The sequence below is a fragment of the Sycon ciliatum genome, chromosome 13 (assembly GCF_964019385.1).
Source record: "Sycon ciliatum chromosome 13, ocSycCili1.1, whole genome shotgun sequence".
NCBI lineage: Eukaryota > Metazoa > Porifera > Calcarea > Leucosolenida > Sycettidae > Sycon > Sycon ciliatum.
Genome location: NC_088655.1, coordinates 20,094,145 through 20,114,170, shown reverse-complemented (window position 1 = coordinate 20,114,170; position 20,026 = coordinate 20,094,145). Strand labels below are relative to the sequence as shown.

The window sequence follows — 20,026 nt, the reverse complement described above, 5'->3', positions numbered from 1 at the left end:
TCCCCCTCTCCCCTCTCCCCCTCTCCCCCTCTCCCCCTCTTCCCCTCTCCCCCTCTCCCTCTCTCCCTCTCTCCCTCGTCGGTCTGGTCTGTCCAGCAAGCACTCTCTGCCGTGTTCTGTCTCACACTACCCATACTATCCTATCTCTCCAGACTACGTGTGGGCAAGAGGATACCAGCTAAGCTTACCGATATTTTCATCTACTCCAGTTCCAGCTTGAACATAGTTGATTCGGCTGGCTGACGCTGCGGGAATGCTGTGCCTGTCGAGGTATACAGTGCGGGGATCCAGGTCTTCTCCCGGACGTCTGCTTTCTGGACGGCAACACCAATAGACACAAGTAGAGCAAATCTTTTGTCATCACAATGCATGCATCCCGACGGATAGCGGGTGTATAACAATACCACAGTGGAACCCGGCCCTTAGGGGCTGCATCAGCGCCTTGATCCCTGATGGGTGATGGCGTTCCTACGGATGCGGAAAATTCGGTTTCCAGTCGAGTCTAACGCGAACCGTGAATTGTTTTGGTGCACCAATCACTGAAAAAGAAGAAAACATAGGAAAATCAACGGAATCTCAGGAAATTCTCATCTTCAGGAATGCAGTCACTGCACAAAAAAACAGAGATTTTAAATACATAGGTTCGGATGGTGAGCCAAGGATTAATAAATAGTGAAGAAAAGGACCAAGAAACAACACGTTACGCCATAATGTCTACTAACACTTCCAGGTATGGCATGAGCTGATTGTTTAGTAACTGGTTGCCTTAGTGGACATTATAGCGTAACTTGTAGTTCCGAGTCTCCTATACAACTTTGAGGCGTGGGGATTGACGTCGGGAAACCTCTCCAAGGTTGACGTGCTCCACAGAAAGCAACTTCGATGCATCCTGGGTATCAAGCTGCAAGACAAAGTCAGCAATGAACGCCTGTATGAACGTTGTGAAACGTGCCCAGTATCCACCCTGATTAGACAGCGAGGAGGAGAATGACAGGACACATCCTGAGAATGTCCCCCAACACGCCCGCCCGCAAAGCCATGAACATCTACTTGACCCAAGACTCCTGAGGCCGGCCAGGGCGCCCAAGAAAGACGTTGGCAACCAGCGTTGCGGAGGACATGAGAGAGGCTGGAATGACTTTCACCACAGTGCGGGATCTCGGCCTGGCGACTGAGCGGGCAAGGGACAAACCAGCATGGAGAGCGATGGTCTACAACTAATGATACTGAACTAGAACAACGGAAAGACTCATCAAGAGACAGCAGCGGACCGAACATTAGTGTTGCACAATATTAATGTTCCATTACGCGCAACTGTGTTATTATTATTATTATTATTATTATTATTATTATTATTATTGTAGTTCCCTGGTACTTTTTTACTATAATTTCAATATAATTATAGTGTTGCACACAAGCGGAAAAACCGTCAGAGATCAAATTCCATTACACAGTGTTTCACCGTTCAAGCAACGGATCATCAGATGGAGCTGGAGCTCTGACGGTGTGCTGGATTTGCTTGGAGGCTGGAGGAGAAGCTGGGGAAGAAGACTCGGATGAGATCGCTACTCTGCTGTTGTTTTCCCGTGTTGTGTTGGGTTTTGTTCTCTTTTTTCTTTGGTTTATGTTCATACTTTGTGTTAGCAGAGTCTGACCAGCTTCTGGCGTCCAGGTCTGAGCGAAATCACCAGTCTTCGCGCCTGTTTGACGTGCCGGCATCCCTACTCCAGCTGGCGTCTCCTGTAGCAGTAATGCCTTGCTGTCAGTGTCAACTAACAGGGAAGTGCCAGAGATGTGCGTGCAAGATTTCTAACAACCCATGTGTGGATTGCTATCCAAGTCGCAACGTTCCATCAACGTGTCGAAACAGGACAAGAGGTGTCGCTGCCCCTCCTGGTTTCGGAGCTGGCTCTTCCTACAGCCAGAGCGATGGTCTGAGTGGCAGCGCTAATGTCGGCGCTATTATTAACAGCCGACCTGATAGTCTGGGTGGTGATAGCTCAGCGCTTCAGCCTGCCAGTCATGGTCATGGTGTGACTAGCGACCATGACCGCGGTGCTGACTGGCGCAATCAGCCCCTGCATGGGTGAGGAGAGTGTACCCCAGCAGTGAAAATTCTGAGCCGCAAACACAGCGCTATGGAGTACATGAAATTTCATCTTCGTCAGCGTCAACACTAAGCCAGGACATGCCACCGCTAGTGGCTACGGCACCTTCAGTTGATTTGCTGGGGAGTCAGGCTAACTCTGTGCCCGATCCACCTCGGGAGAGAGTTTCCTCCTACCATTCTAGCCAGTCGGGCCCGTCGGGACCTGTACCTCGGCTAGATCCGCCCAGCCCAGCAATCAGTTCTGCGTTTGACGAGGTTGTACATTGGAGGAAGAGATTTTTCAAGATTCCAACAGGGTCCGTTGGAAAGGATTTTGTCAATCTCATTGCCGCAAAACTTCGCAGTTTCGTTGACTCGGCAGGCACCAATGCGAGTGCTATGTATAATCTGTCGGTCTTGCCATCGTTGATGTTGCAGGTGACTCACAGTAAGAGCAAAGCTAAGGCTAACGCTGACCATCTTCAGAGGCGGATGGCTTTGTGGCGGGGCGGTGATTTGGATGCACTGCTTGCGGAGGGCCGTTGCCTGCAGGACACCTTGTTTCGCTCTAGGCCGGGTGGCCGGAGGCAAGGAGAGAGTGACAGAGCCCGCATGTTTGCTGAACACATGAGGAAGGGAAGAGTACACGATGCACTGCGCTCATTGGATAGCGGGAATGATGACAGTGGAGTGCTCAAAATAGACGACATGGTCACTCTAAAGGACGGCACCCGAAGCTCGGTCAGGGACCTTCTTCAGGAGAAGCACCCAGAGAGGCTGGCTGCCAGCCCGGAAGTCTTGTTGAGTGGACAGCCCCCCGAGGTGGACGGAATTCGATTTGACCCATTGACCCCGGATCTCCTCAAGTCTATCGCCGAGCACACAGAAGGCTCCGCTGGCCCTTCCGGTCTGGATGCTGCTGCCTGGCGCCGCATGTGTTTGGCGTTCAAAGGAGCCTCAACACGCCTTTGCGAAGCAATGGCTGATTGCGCCCGCTTGCTTGCGACCCGTGTCATACCATCGGAGGGCCTCATTCCATTTCTTGCTGGTCGGCTAATTGCACTGGACAAGAAGCCTGGGGTCCGCCCAATCGGGGTTGGCGAGGTGCTGAGGCGCATTGTTGCTAAGGCGGTACTTCGTGTCGCAGCCCCGGATATTGAGAAAGCCTGCGGATTTATCCAGAAGTCTGCGGGCCAACCAGCTGGGATAGAGGCGGCCGTGCATGCGGTGCAGCAGATTTACAATGACGAGGAGACAGATGGAGTGCTGTTGGTGGATGCTCGCAATGCATTTAACAGCTTGAACTGAGAAGCGGCGCTACACAATGTCCAGCGGCTATGTCCTGCCCTCTCCAGCGTCATCATGAACTCCTATCAAACGGCTGCACGTTTATTTGTTGCAGGTGGAGGGGAAGTCAAGTCGAGTGAGGGAACCACTCAGGGCGACCCCCTCTCCATGGCCTTTTACGCAGTTGCCACCATACCGATCATCACTCGTCTCCAGGAGCAGCACACATCAATCCGGCAGAGCTGGTATGCGGATGATTCCAGCGGAGCAGGTAGGCTGAGACAGATCCGGTGGTGGTGGGACGAGCTGCAGGCAATTGGACGGCGATACGGATACTTCACGAACTCCGAAAAGACCCAGCTCCTTGTCAAGCCAGAGCTGGAGCAGGAAGCACGCCAAGTGTTTGCCGGGACAGGGATCCGGATTGTCACGGGGAGCTTGCGTTATCTCGGCTCCGAGATTGGATCGGAAGAGGCGGTCGCGGAAAGTGTGCAGCAACGGGTGGCGAAGTGGAAGGAAGAGCTGAAGAAGCTTACAGAGATTGCAAAAACGGAGCCACATGCTGCCTATGCTGCAATATCTCATGGTTTACGTGGTAGGTGGACCTACCTATTGCGTACAGTACCTTTCCCTGCACAATGCCTTACCGACCTTGACAAGGTGATCACGGAGGAGCTTCTACCTGCTCTAGCGGGCCGTGATTCCTTCCTACTAGAAGAATTGAGCCTTCTCCGCCTGCCCTGTCGACTGGGGGGATGGCCCTGCCGTGTTTTCAGCAAATGGGTACGGCAGAGCTCCCTGAGTCGAGAGCTGTAACGGCCCTTCAGGTGGAGGAGATTGTACACAAGAATGATGTTCAATACACCCATAACTCCACGAAGGATGTTCGCCAGGCAGCCCTAAGCGAGAAGACACGGCTAGCGCATGACCGTTGTCAGAGGGAGCAGAATGATTTCGTCACGATCAAGAGCAGTGCGTCTCCTGCCCTGGCTCGTCGGCTGGAGAGTTTATCCACGAAAGGCGTGTCGAGTTGGCTCGGGGTATTGCCTCTGGCAGACCATGGTCACCATCTGTCCAAGGGAGACTTCCGCGATGCTCTAGCTCTCCGCTATGGTTGGTCTCTCTTGGACACACCAGCGAGCTGTGTGTGTGGGGAGCCGTTCGACGCCACGCATGCGATGATTTGCCCCCGCGGAGGTTTCCCGACAATTCGCCACAATGAAGTAAGAGATATCGTGGCGGATCTTCTGACGGAGGTATGCTCAGATGTGGCAGTCGAGCCTGTACTTGCTCCGATCACAGGCAAAGTGTTTTTATCGGCATCAACAAACACCGCGAACGACGCCCGCGCTGATGTCCGAGCTCGTGGGTTCTGGACCCGGGCTCAGAATGCGTTCTTCGATGTCCGGGTCTTTCACCCGGATGCAGCATCATACAAGAGCAAGCCCGTCAGTGATCTTCTGAAGCAACATGAGCGCCGCAAGAAGAGTGAGTATGCCGAGCGTATCAACAATGTCGACCGTGGTTCATTTACCCCTCTAGTCTTTACCACGGCGGGTTGTTGCGCTCTGGAGTGTACTGCATTTATTAAGCGGTTGTGTGCATTGCTGGCAACTGCCGATCGACCGTATGCCCAGCTAATGGCCTATGTGCGGTGTCGCTTGTCCTTCGCTTTGCTCAGGGCAGCCATAATGTGCATTCGCGGTGCACGTTCAGCCTACCATCGTCCAGTTAATGCGATGAGGGAGTTGGCCATTGTGGAGAGCGGCTTCTAAGCATGTGATTGAGTGGTCTCTGCATGTTGATCGGGTAGCGGAGTTCCATCACTGACACAGTGTGCGGGTATTGCATTATGAATTGGTTGAGTAGATAGTTCCGGAATTAATTCCGTGTTCGATATTGTTTATTTTTTATTATTTAAATAATCGACGTGGAGACAACAATTTTATAATAGCAATAAAAAGAACAAATTCTGCAGTCATCGCCACACTACAACGAAGTCATGAAAGTTTACCAGAATTAATTTTCTTGTCACATTCATCAGTGGAAAGTCGTGACTGAAGAGTAACCATGCTGAACAATGATTAAATATACATTCAATGATGTGTTACGAGAACAAAATACAGTGCCAAAATAGAAAGAGGGAAGGTGAGACAATATCAGTGAAGTGAGAGCTAAGTGCAACGGTGGGTGAAAAACTAATAATTATAACGCTAAAACTGTGTAGTGAGACAAACAATCATGTTGTGCACCTACGAAAACAATTTTAACGCAACTACATGTTTCTTCTGCTTACAAAGATCAGGCTTATGCAAACGAATACAAACAGCCTCAAGTACTTTCAACTGACTAGCATACCGTGCACGACAAAGAACAGAAAAACTAAAATCATCATGCACCTGCAGACACTTAGGGTGAGACAACAAGTGAAGAAAAACGGCAGACTTCTTACGATCACAATCACTATCTGATTCCTCGTCTCCAACAACCGCAACCTCGTCCTCCGTTTCATGAATTATTACAGTACTGAAGATCAAGCACCGGCGAGGACACTGGGAACACAAGATTTAACAACAACAACAACAACAACAACAACAACAACAACAACAACAACAACAACAACAACAACAACAACAACAAAAACAACAACAATGGTAACAAGTTGCCATCAAGATCAAAGGAGGAGTCAACGAACAGAGGTTAAACAACGTCAAACGAGCCTGGGACCGATCAGTGTTGATGAGGAGAATGACACGGAGGACGACACTGAGGACGAGTTGGGAGATGAAACGGAGGACGAGGTTGCGGTTGTTGGAGACGAGGAATCAGATGGTGATTGTGATCGTAAGAAGTCTGCCGTTTTTCTTCACTTGTTGTCTCACCCTAAGTGTCTGCAGGTGTATGATGATTTTAGTTTTTCTGTTCTTTGTCGTGCACGGTATGCTAGTCAGTTGAAAGTACTTGAGGCTGTTTGTATTCGTTTGCATAAGCCTGATCTTTGTAAGCAGAAGAAACATGTAGTTGCGTTAAAATTGTTTTCGTAGGTGCACAACATGATTGTTTGTCTCACTACACAGTTTTAGCGTTATAATTATTAGTTTTTCACCCACCGTTGCACTTAGCTCTCACTTCACTGATATTGTCTCACCTTCCCTCTTTCTATTTTGGCACTGTATTTTGTTCTCGTAACACATCATTGAATGTATATTTAATCATTGTTCAGCATGGTTACTCTTCAGTCACGACTTTCCACTGATGAATGTGACAAGAAAATTAATTCTGGTAAACTTTCATGACTTCGTTGTAGTGTGGCGATGACTGCAGAATTTGTTCTTTTTATTTTTATTATTTACATATTTTTTATTTTATTTTATTCGTGTTCGATATTGAATTTCTATTTTTATTTATTTTTTTACAAATGTTTTTATTCCATTTCTCATTTTTCATTCGTGTTGGGTTTAACTACTCACTGTACTGATACATGGTGATGATTGTGCTTTGCTTTGCCCGTAAAAGAGGCCTTCACACACATCATCAGATGGATGATCAAACAAAGTATGATACACTGGTTATATACTCAGAAGGTGTGAACTCCGTCCCTATGGAGTGTGAAAATATATTATCATTATGTCGGGTCCCGGGTGTGGCAAGTCCATTTTCATGATGCATTGTACAGAGTGCCTAGGTGCTAGATGAGGGTGATGATATTGCGGGGTGTGACGAGCCCATTTTTCATAATGCATTGCACAGGGTGCCTAGGGAAAGGTGATAGCGCAGAGTGGTGCCATGCCAGGTAACAGATATAGAGGCGCTACCAAGGCCATAGAATAATCACTGTCCTTATGTGATGGGCACAAAATTTGATAGGACATACTTGCTTTCGTGCCTGCATTTTGACACAATCTCATTTCGCTTGTTCAGCCTAGTATAGTGCGGGCGTCGGTTTCGAGGATGTGATACTTCTCGGTAGTGCAGAGGCCGCATCTCTTGGACGTGTTATCGAACGAGGTGGCCCTGTCGCGGATCTTCCAGTCGATGACGTACTGTCTGTTGTCCCGCTTCATCGACCAAACATGCTTTGACAACTCGGTGGAATTCTCATAGCGGTCATGCCTGAGCGTAGTCAAATGGTTGGAGTAGCGAGCTTTGAAAGGCGGCGCAGACATGCCGGTATAGACCTTGGCGTTACGAGTGTCGTCCGACACCATGGCCTGGTAGATGACGTTGTCCGCCTGGCACTTTCCTTCGAGTGGACACGAGTTCTTGATCGTGCAGTTGCAGTCCTTGTCCGGTGTTGGTGGGTGCAACACTCTCTTGTTGTGGGCCTTAATGAGTCGGGCCATATTCGGCATGCAGCTATATGCGATCTTCACAGTGTTCCTGTTGAATAATTTGTGCATCTTGCTGCCCTTAGGGAAATGCTTTTGGATGAGGCTCAGGAACCGTGCACCGATGCCTGTGGCCACACTCGCACTATATGGCGGGTTGAACCAGATAACCCTGCGGTCACGATTTCTTTTCTTGGGACGACTGCCCGCTGCAGGTGCCGGTTGGTCTTCATCAGGGAACGACAGTTCACTTGCGTGACCGCTTGCGCGTAGGGCATCGGCATAAAGTGGCCGCGCTTGCTCGAAGACCTCCTTGGTGCATGAGATTGATACGAGCCGCTTGTTGACGCCAACAGGTATGTTCTTGATCACGCTAGGCGGGTGGTTGGACTTTGTGTTGACATATAGTGGCGTGTCGTTAGGCGTCCTGTAGGGCTTGTAGATGCCGGTTGCGATGTTCATGTTAATGTCGAGGAAGTTCACGGCTTTCATGTTGGTATCTATTTTTATTCTCAGGCCGAGCTTCCTGAATGCCTCAATAACATCCTTACGGACCCGGTCCGCGGGGTGGCCATTAGCGTTTCGGAGTATGGCCAAGCCATCATCCCTGTAGAGACCCACGTTTTTATTCCCGAAGATCGGCACTAGCTTACTGAGGATGAAAGTGTTAGGTACCACCTCCCGTACATTTTCTAGCTGGCCTGCATGCACTTGCGTACGCACCTTTTGTCTCCTTTTGCTCCGTTGGCCTGGGTAGCTACTTGCGCGCCCATATTTGCCATAGCTACCCAGGCCCTTTATCTTGCCGTTTAGACTTGATCTCGCTCTCTCTTTTCTCACTCTTCAATGTAGTCGTTTCGTTCGTCTTGGTCTCTTGTCTCGTCGTCTACTAGTATAATAAAATTAATGTCGTTCCCACTCACCTGTTCCCGTTGTAATGTCTGGATATGTCGTCAGTCGTCCTGTTTCGAACTCAACATTGGCGCCCGATTATTGATCGACCCACGACCCTGAGATCATCCCATGCCCAGCCGTCCTCAACCACCATTCGTCTCGTCTATGTCAACCTCGTCTCGTCCATGTCAGTCTCGTCTCTCCTACGCCAACCTCGTCTCGTCTCTATCAACCTCGTCTCTCCTACGCCAACCTCGTCTCGTCTATATCAACCTCGTGTCGTTCAAGCCATGCAGGTCAGCTACCTTTCTCTCTTTCTTTTTTTTGTATGCGTTCCTTCTTCGTCAAATTTATTTTCGTGAATTTTTTGTTAGTGTGTGTGCGCGCGGGTGTCCTTCATTAATATTAGGGGTCCGATCATGGTGAGCCACGCTCTCTTATTTATGTCGTATATTAAAGTGTAACTAGGCTCTATTAGCCGTGCAAAATACTAGTCATCAGAATACAATTCAAGTCCCTCGTCGAACTCCAATAGTTATTTTTTGTGCCATGTTTTGAAGGGGTGTTTGGGCCCGTTGTTTTTGGCCTTGTACACACTATAGTATGAGTAGTACAGGAACGTTGACGGTTGTAATGATCTGTAGTGCATTTTTTTTAGTACACACTTTTGTGAGGCCCGTGCGTTGTGTGTGTGTGTGTTTTTTCTCCTTCAGTCGTTTTTTTTAATCTTTTTCTCTCTTTTTTTTTCTCTCCGCGAGGACGCGGGATTTTTTCATGGAGGGGTGGTATGTTAGGTACCACCTCCCGTACATTTTCTAGCTGGCCTGCATGCACTTGCGTACGCACCTTTTGTCTCCTTTTGCTCCGTTGGCCTGGGTAGCTACTTGCGCGCCCATATTTGCCATAGCTACCCAGGCCCTTTATCTTGCCGTTTAGACTTGATCTCGCTCTCTCTTTTCTCACTCTTCAATGTAGTCGTTTCGTTCGTCTTGGTCTCTTGTCTCGTCGTCTACTAGTATAATAAAATTAATGTCGTTCCCACTCACCTGTTCCCGTTGTAATGTCTGGATATGTCGTCAGTCGTCCTGTTTCGAACTCAACAAAAGCGCCAACCAACTCGCAGGCTTCCGCCCCATCATGCGATCCCATGGTAACATCAAAAATCTCGTCTTTGTCCTTTTCATCCATGCTCGACCACCCGCGAAAAGCAGTGATTTTCTGGCGTGCATCACGATATCGACGTTGCTCTTTCGGGTGAGAGCATTACTACTTGCATGCTCCAGGGCACTTTTCAGCAGTTCCTCGGAGATGGACGGGTAGAATTCGACTATGTCGAACACGACGAACGAACACTCCCTTGGGTTCTGGATGCCATTAAACCAATCATTGACGGCGTGCGTGTTCTTCCATAGATTGACGTGGCTCCGCAGAGGCTCAGAGACGGACTCCAAAATTTCCTTGCTCACAACGCCTAGCTGAGGTTTGGCGGGGTTGATGAGGCGGCATGGGAATTTCTTTTCAAAGTTTTCTTTGTGATCTTTTAATGTGATGAATGCTTCCGACTTCGCCAAGACGTTTACTCGGTCATCAATCTCCAACCGCTCAGCGATAACTTTGGCTTCACTATTGATTTCGTTGTCGGCGCTATCAGTTGCATGTTTATACGTTTGTGACATTTTCGGTGAGCAATGCGTTATACTTGTTGGCAGACATGCGGTACAGGTTTCTCGTTTTATCAGCAGGAACAATAATGTCACTCGAAGTCCTTACCGACAGTAGGTCATCCTTCATGCGCTGCTGGAGGTCGTTGCCGGCATTGCGGAAGCTCACGGTCTCGATCATGGTGTACATATCCTCTTCGAAAGCCTTCAACTCCGCGACCTTCTGGGGGCAGTTCTTCGTTCTGAATCCGTATGTGTTCTTTTCTTAGCTGTCCTGGCCATTCAGGAAGAAGATGGCCTTCCACCTCATGCGGCGGATAACGTCCTCGACTTTCTCGATAAGCTTCTTCTTGTACTCCTTTGGCGATGGCAACGGAATGTTCTTCAATGAGTATCCCAGGTTCATACGTGACGGTTCATCCATGGTTGCAGATTTCGACGAAAGTGCTCAACTCAATAAGAGGAGCTAATTCACACAAGGGAATGGTCTCAAACTGCGGAGAGTGCTCAATGCAAGCAAGGCAGAGCTTGATCACACACAAGCGGAAAAACCGTCAGAGATCAAATTCCATTACACAGTGTTTCACCGTTCAAGCAACGGATCATCAGATGGATGATCAAACAAAGTATGATACACTGATTTTATACTCAGAAGGTGTGAACTCCGTCACTATGGAGTGTGAAAATTATCATTATGTCGGGTCCCGGGTGTGGCAAGTCCATTTTTCATGATGCATTGTGCAGAGTGCCTAGGTGCTAGATGAGGGTGATGATATTGCGGGGTGTGACCAGCCCATTTTTCATGATGCATTGCACAGGGTGCCTAGGGAAAGGTGATAGCGCAGAGTGGTGCCATGCCAGGTAACAGATATAGAGGCGCTACCAAGGCCATAGAATAATCACTGTCCTTATGTGATGGCGGGTTGAACTCCCGTCAGCTCTCCTTCTGGAGGGTATTTCTGTTCCTCGGACTATGTCTAAGCCAAGTTTTTTGACAAATGAGTAGTGATAGCCTGAAGCCTGGGCTTGTTTTTCACCGGAGACATGAAAGAGCTGGAGCGCCGTCGTGCCGTGTTGGCACGTTCAACGTTCGTTCGCTGCGGACTAAAATCAAAAAACAACAGATTATTCAGGACTTTGATACCTACCGCCTGGACGTCCTCGGCCTGATTGAGACATGAATGGAAGGCAACGGTATCGATGTGTTGGACAATGGCCACACATTGTATCGTTCTGGAGGCACTTCGTCCAGAGCTGGAGTAGGAATTCTCGTCAATAAAAATATTGTAAGAAATATCGATTCGTACCAATTTTTTTCGAACCGAGTAGTTTCGCTACGGATACTGCTAACTGGAAGTCGTAACAGTAGAGGGGTATCAATCATCTGCTGCTACGCTCCTACCCTACAACGTTCCACAGCTAACCCTGTTGAGGCTGATGAATTTTATTCTTTGCTGAGCAAAGCTGTTGGAAATGTTAATCGTCGTGACGTCTTGTGGGTACTGGGTGACATGAATGCCAAGGTAGGCAGTTCGCCAGCTGACTCATCGAACCCAGTAGGAATGTACTCAAAACACAGAATGGGTAATGACAATGGAAGCCGTGTAATTGAATTTTGTGAGATACACCACCTGCTACTAGCTAACACAATGTTCAAGCACCGCATGCAGCATCGTGCAACGTGGTTTGCTGATGGCTTGTGTCATAACGATGGGAATCAAGTCGGGAACATGATTTTATCATGGTACGGAAATCGGACGTGTCAATTGTCACTAACGCGCGGTCATATGGAGGCTTCATAACCCGATCGGATCATCATCCAGTAATCGCGGATGTTCGACTTTCTTTCAAGAAGTCGAACAATGCTCCAAAAGCCAACCACCGATGCTTTGTAACATATAACCCGCCTTCTGCCGACACGCAGAAACAATATCAACGTATTCTGTCTGAGTCACTACCCGTCGTAGCGTCACCACCACCGTCATCGCAGGGAGAAATTGATACTCTATGGAACAGTTTTGTGTCGACTATACATGGTGCCGCATGTACGTCTTTTGGTATTCAACCTCGGCGTGCTAAGCCAACTCGGAGCAAAAATCCAACTATAAAACAATTATCCCAAGACCAAAAAGATCTCCACATACGCATCCATGCTGAGCCAGATCCTGCCAGAAGAAAAGTTCTAAAAGAAGAGCGCAACAGTATTCAGCACAAAATCAGAAAAATACTGAGGCAGGATGGAGACGACTTCTGGCAAAGGCAGGCAGAAGCTACTGATGCTTTACGACCTGACCCACGCTCCTATTACAATGCAATCCGGAATCTGCGCCAAATGAAGTCGAACACCAACACTCCTCCTGTTTGGCTGGCAGACGATGATGGCAATATCATGACAAGCATTCAATGGAATCTCGACACATTTAGTAAATACTTCCAGTCAATATTTCATCGCCCTGACCTACCCTGTGATTTCCGTGGCTCGCAAGATAGAAGAGGGTTTTTTCGCCGGCACAGATAATGTATTTACACAGTGTGCTCATAATGGAGACTGAGCACTTTATTTTTGAATGCCGCCCCAAGGTGTTCTATTATTGGAGACGTGCTATTATTGGAGACTGTTCTTATATTAGAGATAATACGGTATTTTTAAGAGCTGTGCCTGTCTGATGACACGACCACCCGTTTGGGATTTTCACCATAGACGTACTTGAGTAGACGTAAACGGGAGTCGGAGAACATAGTGTGATGACGGCCTAGGCCTCAGGCTGCGTTTACGGGAGAATTTTCAACCACGGTCGAGTTCAACCCGGGTTGAAAGTCTGCACGATGGAAAAATAGGTGGTTGTTTACAATGAAGACAGTCTATTACTGATTTACCGCCAAAAGTCCACTTCTAGAGTCCTGTGTGGTCACGTGAATACTTTCGCGCGAAATTTGCATGTGCACTTATTTGTGCAGTGCTATTCAAACATGGCGCGAGATGCGCACAGAAGTTCGCCAGTACGATTTCTAAGGGGAGGGTTGAAATCAGGGAGTCGTCAAATACCGGTACCATATTTGATGACTCCCTGGTTGAAATCAACCAGGGGCAAAATTTCAACCTGGGTCGAGCGCAATGCGTCATGTAAACACGCCAGTCAATCCGCATTCATGGCGGGTTGAAATTTGACCCGGGTTGAAATTTCATTAGAAATTTCAACCCGGGTCAAGTTCAGCCCGGGTCTGTACGCACACATGCACTGCTGTTCAAACCGGGCGCGAGATACGCACAGAAGTACATGTACGTAGTACGATATCTTTGACCCGGGTTGATATCAACCCTCCCCCAAGGGGAAGGTTGAAATCAACCCGGGGCAAAATTTCAGCCCGGGTCAAGCACCATTCATTTTGTGTACATGGCGGGTTGAAATCTGACCCGGGTTGAAACGCCTCATATAAACACAGCCTTATTCAAATAGGGCTTTCAACTAGGAAGTAGTACAGTCCGTATCGGTTATAGTGTGGTCGTGAAAAAGAATATACGGCCTACACGAATGAACTCTCATGTTTTCATAATCATAACATGGATTTCAAGTGCAAATTTATTCTTACAAGCAATTTATACCATAGTAGGATATCTGGGTCCTAAGAATGGACTTTGTGTAGCGAAACATGCCAGATTAGTGCAAAGTGTATCGCCTGTAGTAATAACATCTGTCCAATTCCGCTCTGATCTGACTCTCATTGCGTCGTGGGGGTGCAGATTCAACTGTTGTGGTCATATAACTCATGTTGCATAGCCACATGGTAAGCCATAACCCCCTATGGGACTATGACCAGCCACATGCACAGAAGTACTGCGTTGCATGACGTACGATGGTTTTCCTGTCCCTGCGCACGTGCATATGATATGCCTCACTTGATTCATCGTGTGTAAGAAATATCGGAAATAAGAATAGAAAGTCGGTTTTCAAACACCCATGCTATAACCGATACCTACTGTACATTGGTTTATTTTCAGTTGGTTTCCTCGGCCCTGACCGCTGGACTGCTGAGGCCCGTTTATGTTCTTCATTGCAATTATTCCGCAAATCAGAACTTGCTTTCCTAGGGTACCCTGTAAAAAGGCCTTAGGCCTTTGGGGATTGCCCTACTAAAAATTTGATAATGAGAGTAATAATAATAATACATGATATTGTACTACTCCCTCGTACATGGTATTGTACTGCTCCCTGCTTTCAACTGCAAGGTCATAACGTGAAGCAACTTGGAAGAAAGTGTATGTATGCCAAGTGTATCGGGGGAATGCATGCAGGGCAATAGTGCGGATTCACGTCAAGTCCTAGTGGGAATTCGGCCCGCAGATCGGTCAGTAGATTCAGACCTGTTTCGCTAGAGCGTTTCCAGAAGCTGGAGTTATCAGTAGGCCAGATGTTTGCTTCCATTGAGAGTTCTATGTCCCGCCTCGATCAGGCGTCCGGGAGTTTATCGAGCACACCAATCCGTGGATATCGATGTTCGAGGGTGAAGAGGAGTCAGGCCCGGACGAGACGCTGTCTCTGGCAGATTATGTGACTCGCTCTCATTCTACCTGACACCCTCTACAGGTCTAACGCATACTTCTCCTCCTTAACATCAGCCCAAAGATGCTTCCGTCAGTTCGAATAACACGCATGATGAGCTCGGTAAAAAGCATAGCGTAGGGCACTGAGCTTTCAAGTTCTCTCGTTCTAACGATTTGCCGAATGTAAAAATTCAATATGTACATGATTGTGGTGACGGATGCCGGATGCCAGATCATACGCCGGGACAAGCTTAGAAAGCGATCACCGTCTTGTGCTGGCAAACCTCAACCTGACTAAGTTGTACAAGAAGCTCAAGAGGCCGCCAGTAGCCATATCCAGCAACGCAAAATTCAATATATCGGAATTTAGTGACCCGACCAAGAAAGCAAAGTACAGAGAGGCTATCAACGAACATCTACAGGACCTCGGCAGAGAGCAGGAAGGTGTCAATGCGGAGCAACATCTGCAGTATATTGTGAACGCTATGAGTGAGGCAGCAAACACATCGGTGGGCCGCGTCCCTAAAACAAACAAGACGCATAGAAATGGCTTCAGCGGGGAAATTGAAAAGCTAGCAGCAGAGAAACGCAAACTGCGTCTCGACATTACGGTGTGCAGAGATGGAACTAAGGTAAAAGAAATGAAGACGCGACGCAACAGGCTGGCACACCAAATTCGTCGGGAATGCCTCAAGTTAGCATCGACTCGACTGGACGAACGTGTAGCTGAAATAGACCGAATGAAAGACGACGCGAAAATGTTCAAAGCAACACGACTACTGCGCCGACAGCAGCAGTCACCAGTTGTGGTTGAAGACTCTGATGGCAAACTCATTGCACAACCTAGTGAATCAGTCGAAGCATTAAGGCAACACTTCCGTGCTATATTCTGTGATCCTGCTCTGGAGTCATCTAGGCTCTTACGGACAGAGGAAGACCTTAACCCATTTAGCGCTACAGGCCATGCCACCCAGGCTCTGCATACATTTTTCGAGAAATTTCAAACTCCACATATGATTAAAATCAATGTTGTGCACCGTTGTACCACTCACACACAGGCAGAATACAACAATTTTAGCAGTCTAAAACACTCTAGGAGCTTCTAGTTAGCATAAAGAAAAATTGAATTTTTGCGTTCAGATGTCACTTTTCCCTTCATGTACAGGTTTTCGGCTTATATACACTCAATGGATATATATATCATGAAAAGTGGCTATATACAGGTGAATTATATAACATATGTACAGTTACTCATGCCACAGGGCAAAGCAAGGAGCAGCACAGAGTCCAGGCTGGCCAGGACATTTCATGCAGCAATACCGAGACTCCTTCCTGATGTTGTTCCGCGAACAGTAGCGACACTTCTTCTGTGGCTTCGTCTTCTTTGGAGTGCTCGGTATACTGCAGGGCACATGACCACTCGCTGCAACAGAGCGTGCTACAGGTGTGGCCGGAGCAGCTGAGGCAGCAGCAGCACCAGATCTCCTTCCATCCTGCAGCATGGCGTTCAATGCGATCGTGATGAAGTCGGAGTGCTTCTTCGATTTACCGCTGAATTTCCGGAACAACACGAAAGCATTCAGAAGACACTCTTCTAGCAGATGGATGGCAAGCTTTTTATACCATTTCTGGGTCTTTCGCGCAGCTGTATAAAAACTCATCATCTCGTCGTTTCTGTCGACGCCTCCCATATACTGGTTATAGTCGTGAACCAGCGCCAGCTTCTGTACCGGGAGGCGATGGACGTCACGCTTTCCGGTGTCCACGATACTAGTCGTATGGATGGTAGACAGGAAATGCACTTCCTTGGTGTCGGACAGTCGCAGGAATAGGATCCCATTCCACGAGCGAAACACAAACTCTCCTCGCGACAGACCACGGTAGTTTGTGATGCGCTTTGGCAGCCCGCGTCGGTTTTTGCGGATTGTGCCGCACATCGTGGTGCCATGCTGCGCAAGGTAAGTAGCCAATTCAATGCTGGTATACCAGTTGTCAATGTACAACTGATAACCCTTGTTTTGCAGAGGCTCCATCAGCTTGCCTACGACGGCACCGGACTTTCCCAGGGTACGCACCATGTCGTCATCAAATGTTGTGTCCTTGCCGACGTAGATAATGTAGTCGCACATATATCCGCTTGACTCGCAGAGCGCGAATACCTTCACACCAAACCTGGCCCGCTTGGATGGAATGTACTGGCGAAATTGCAAACGGCCACGCCAAGCCACTAGCTCCTCGTCGATAGACACATGGCGCGCTGGTGTATAGACTGTTCGGAACAGACCACACGTCATGTCGATCAGCGGGCGTAGCTTTGCAAGCTTGTCCTGTGGATCAGCTGTCGCATTGTCAGCGAAATGCAGAAAAGATAGTATTGCACACCAACGGTCTCGTGGCATAGATGAGCCAAAGATAGGCGTACTCAGCAGTGCAGCGGTGCTCCAATACATATCTAGCTCTGGCTTGACCACTATGCCCATCAGCAGATAGAGGCTGAGAAAGACTTTCATCTCTGGCACAGTGACGGGCACCCACTTCTTCAGTCGACTGTGTCGCGTTAGATCTGCACCAAATTGTGCCAGGTACTGCTCTGCATATCTGTTTGTCTCAGTCACCAGCAGCTGCCATAGTTCCGGAGTGAAGAACAGCTTCACAAAATCATACGGCGTTGGCTCTGGCGGCACGTTGACGTTCATGCCGGCGTCGGCAGTAAATTCTGGGATGACGGGAATGTTTTCATCCATACGCCACAACCCTACACAAGCACGTGGAGTAAACAGAGTAGAGAATCCCATTTACGCTTGATATTTTGTACTGCATGGTATTGTGTAGTGTATCATTGCTTGCTAAGTACATATAATCATAATTGCGTTGGTTTTCACATGGTCGAAATTATTTTGAAAACAAATTGAAAATCTCAACAATCAGAATGTGCAATTACAGTGCAACATATGATCATTATGACAACTAAATGTTCAGTCAAAGAAGCAGGTGACATGTAATTCACGTTGGGCTGCCAGTTTGTTATCTACAGGTTGGTATGATCGCTGCAAGCACCCACACTTGTTGTTTTTACAAATTCAAAATTCAAAATATTCACCAGACGTAATTAGTTATTATTACCTTCTTGGCCAGTATCTCCTGGAGCAAGCTGCTCCACTGCTGGTTTGTGTGACCTGGCAGACACTTCTGCAACAACGACCGGCTCATTCTCATCCTCTTGGCTGACTAAGACGCCCTCACCTGGGACTTCAGCTACGTTCTCAGCTGGATTCTCAGGGGTGGGCATATTGACATCGTCGCCGTCATCGGGTTCAGCAATTTCGACCACTTCCTCAGCAGTGCCAGGCTCAGCATCCCAGTCGTCATCGTCGCTATCGATGCTGGGCTCCACATCGCTGTTATCGTCCAGGAAAACAGCGTCTAGCACTTCGTCCACGCTCAGCAGCTCGCCTCTCCGGGATGACATTACCTCCAAATTCAAAAATTCACCGTACAAATGTTTGTACCCCGGAGCGCGACGTAACACTTTGTAGCCGGGTTTTTTTTAGCTGGTGACTAACGCGACTCTCTCTGGGGACTCCCCAGGCGCTGAGGGACATGGGAACCGATCGCGGAGCGATCTACGAGTCAACACGTCCGCACTGAAAAAAGACGTATATATACGTCCTCCGCGCCTGGGCGTCATTTTCAATGACGTATATATACGTCTTCAGCGCTGAATGGGTTAAAAACCCTATAAAGCAGCCAGAGGTACATGCCGCAGCTAAGCGCTTGAATAATGGCCGAGCTTCGGGACCAGATGGGATACCTGCTGAACTTATCAAATATGGAACACCAGCACTGTTCTCGAACATTGCCACTACATTCAACAATTATGCCAAAGACAAATCACTCAAGCTAGGCGATGGGCTACTGATACCGATACCAAAGCCGGGAAAGAAAAGAGGTCCTCCTGGAAATGTAAGGCCAGTTACCCTGTTGAACACCCTACGTAAACTTCTTTCATTGGTCATCCTGACGCGGATCAAGCCAGCTATCAACGGGTACTTGTCACTGAACCAGAGCGGGTTCCGGTCAGGGAGAAGTACTGGAGACGTGGTATATAGCTATCGGTGGTTATCAGCAAGATGCCAGCGTGTTGCGTCGGAGATCTCAATCTTAGGCATTGATATGTCAAAGGCATTTGACACTATATCAAGGGTCAGGCTGATCGATATACTGTCAACAGTCATTGATCATGATGAGCTGCACATCATCCAGTGCCTTCTGACAGACACCACAATAAAAGTAAAGCTGAATAACATTCTCAGCCAACCATTAGTCACACATAATGGAACCCCACAAGGTGATTCTCTATCGCCAGTCCTGTTTACTGTCTACCGCGAGGCTGCATTGAGGTTGATTCGAGAGCGACTCTCACCGCGACCAGCATTGGATATTCAGCTTCAATTGCCCAATGAAACAGCGTATGCGGATGACGTAGACTTCATCAGCACCAGCCTACAATATTTGCATGACAATCAACCCATACTATCATCCTCGTTAGCGGAATACAATTTAAAAATGAATGAAGCCAAAACCGAATATACTACAATTAAAAGAGAAAAGGACAGAGTAGACGAGCGATGGCGGAACACGGTCAAACTAGGATCGATGCTTGGAGTGGAGGAAGATATCAGTCGGAGAAAACGTCTAGCAACATGCGCCTTACATCAGCTGTGGGTGATATGGCTAAGAGGTAACCATGCCCGTGAACCCCTTCGGATTAGGTTATACGGCAGCTTTATTCTCCCAATACTTCTTTATAACTGCGGCACATGGAGCCTGACAGAGACTCAAGAAAAGAAACTTGACTCGTTCCACCGCCAGCAGTTACGAGCAGTCACAGGGGTCAAATATCCCCGTATAATACGCAATGAAGCACTGTACAAGCGCACTGGCTCCAAGCCACTCAGCAGAATCATCCAGTCTGCTAGGTGGAGAATGTTTGGCCACATGCTTCGACTAGACACCTCATCCCCGGTCCAGCAGGCTATGTCAGCATACTTTCAGCCAGGAAGCTCAGGGTTCCGAGGCCGCCCGAGAACAACACTCCCGCGATCCATCAACAACGACCTGAAAAATTCCAGATCCACAAACTCCCTCACATCACACGAGGATCTAGTTGCACTGAGGCAGCTCGCCCAGGATCGTCCAAAGTGGAAGGAACTAATGTGTGCTG

The 20,026-nt window shown here is 48.2% G+C and overlaps 2 protein-coding genes across 2 annotated transcripts in view; both read right to left on the bottom strand.

The window, feature by feature from the left end:
- Positions 1 to 143: 143 nt before the first annotated feature.
- The window catches only part of LOC135829929 (uncharacterized), a 25,582-nt gene continuing 5,699 nt past the window's right edge, over positions 144 to 20,026 (bottom strand). The window contains exon 4 of the mRNA XM_065342313.1: positions 144 to 314. Within this exon, the coding sequence (XP_065198385.1) occupies positions 154 to 314 (161 nt within the window). The 3' untranslated portion in view covers positions 144 to 153. The remainder of the gene's footprint in view (positions 315 to 20,026) is intronic.
- LOC135829727 (piggyBac transposable element-derived protein 4-like) lies at positions 15,866 to 18,313 on the bottom strand. The gene is made up of 2 exons (XM_065342121.1): positions 17,926 to 18,313; positions 15,866 to 17,557 (listed from the first exon to the last, which is right to left on the bottom strand). Exons 1-2 carry the CDS (start codon positions 18,269 to 18,271, stop codon positions 16,050 to 16,052), a joined length of 1,854 nt encoding a protein of 617 aa, XP_065198193.1. The 5' UTR covers positions 18,272 to 18,313; the 3' UTR covers positions 15,866 to 16,049.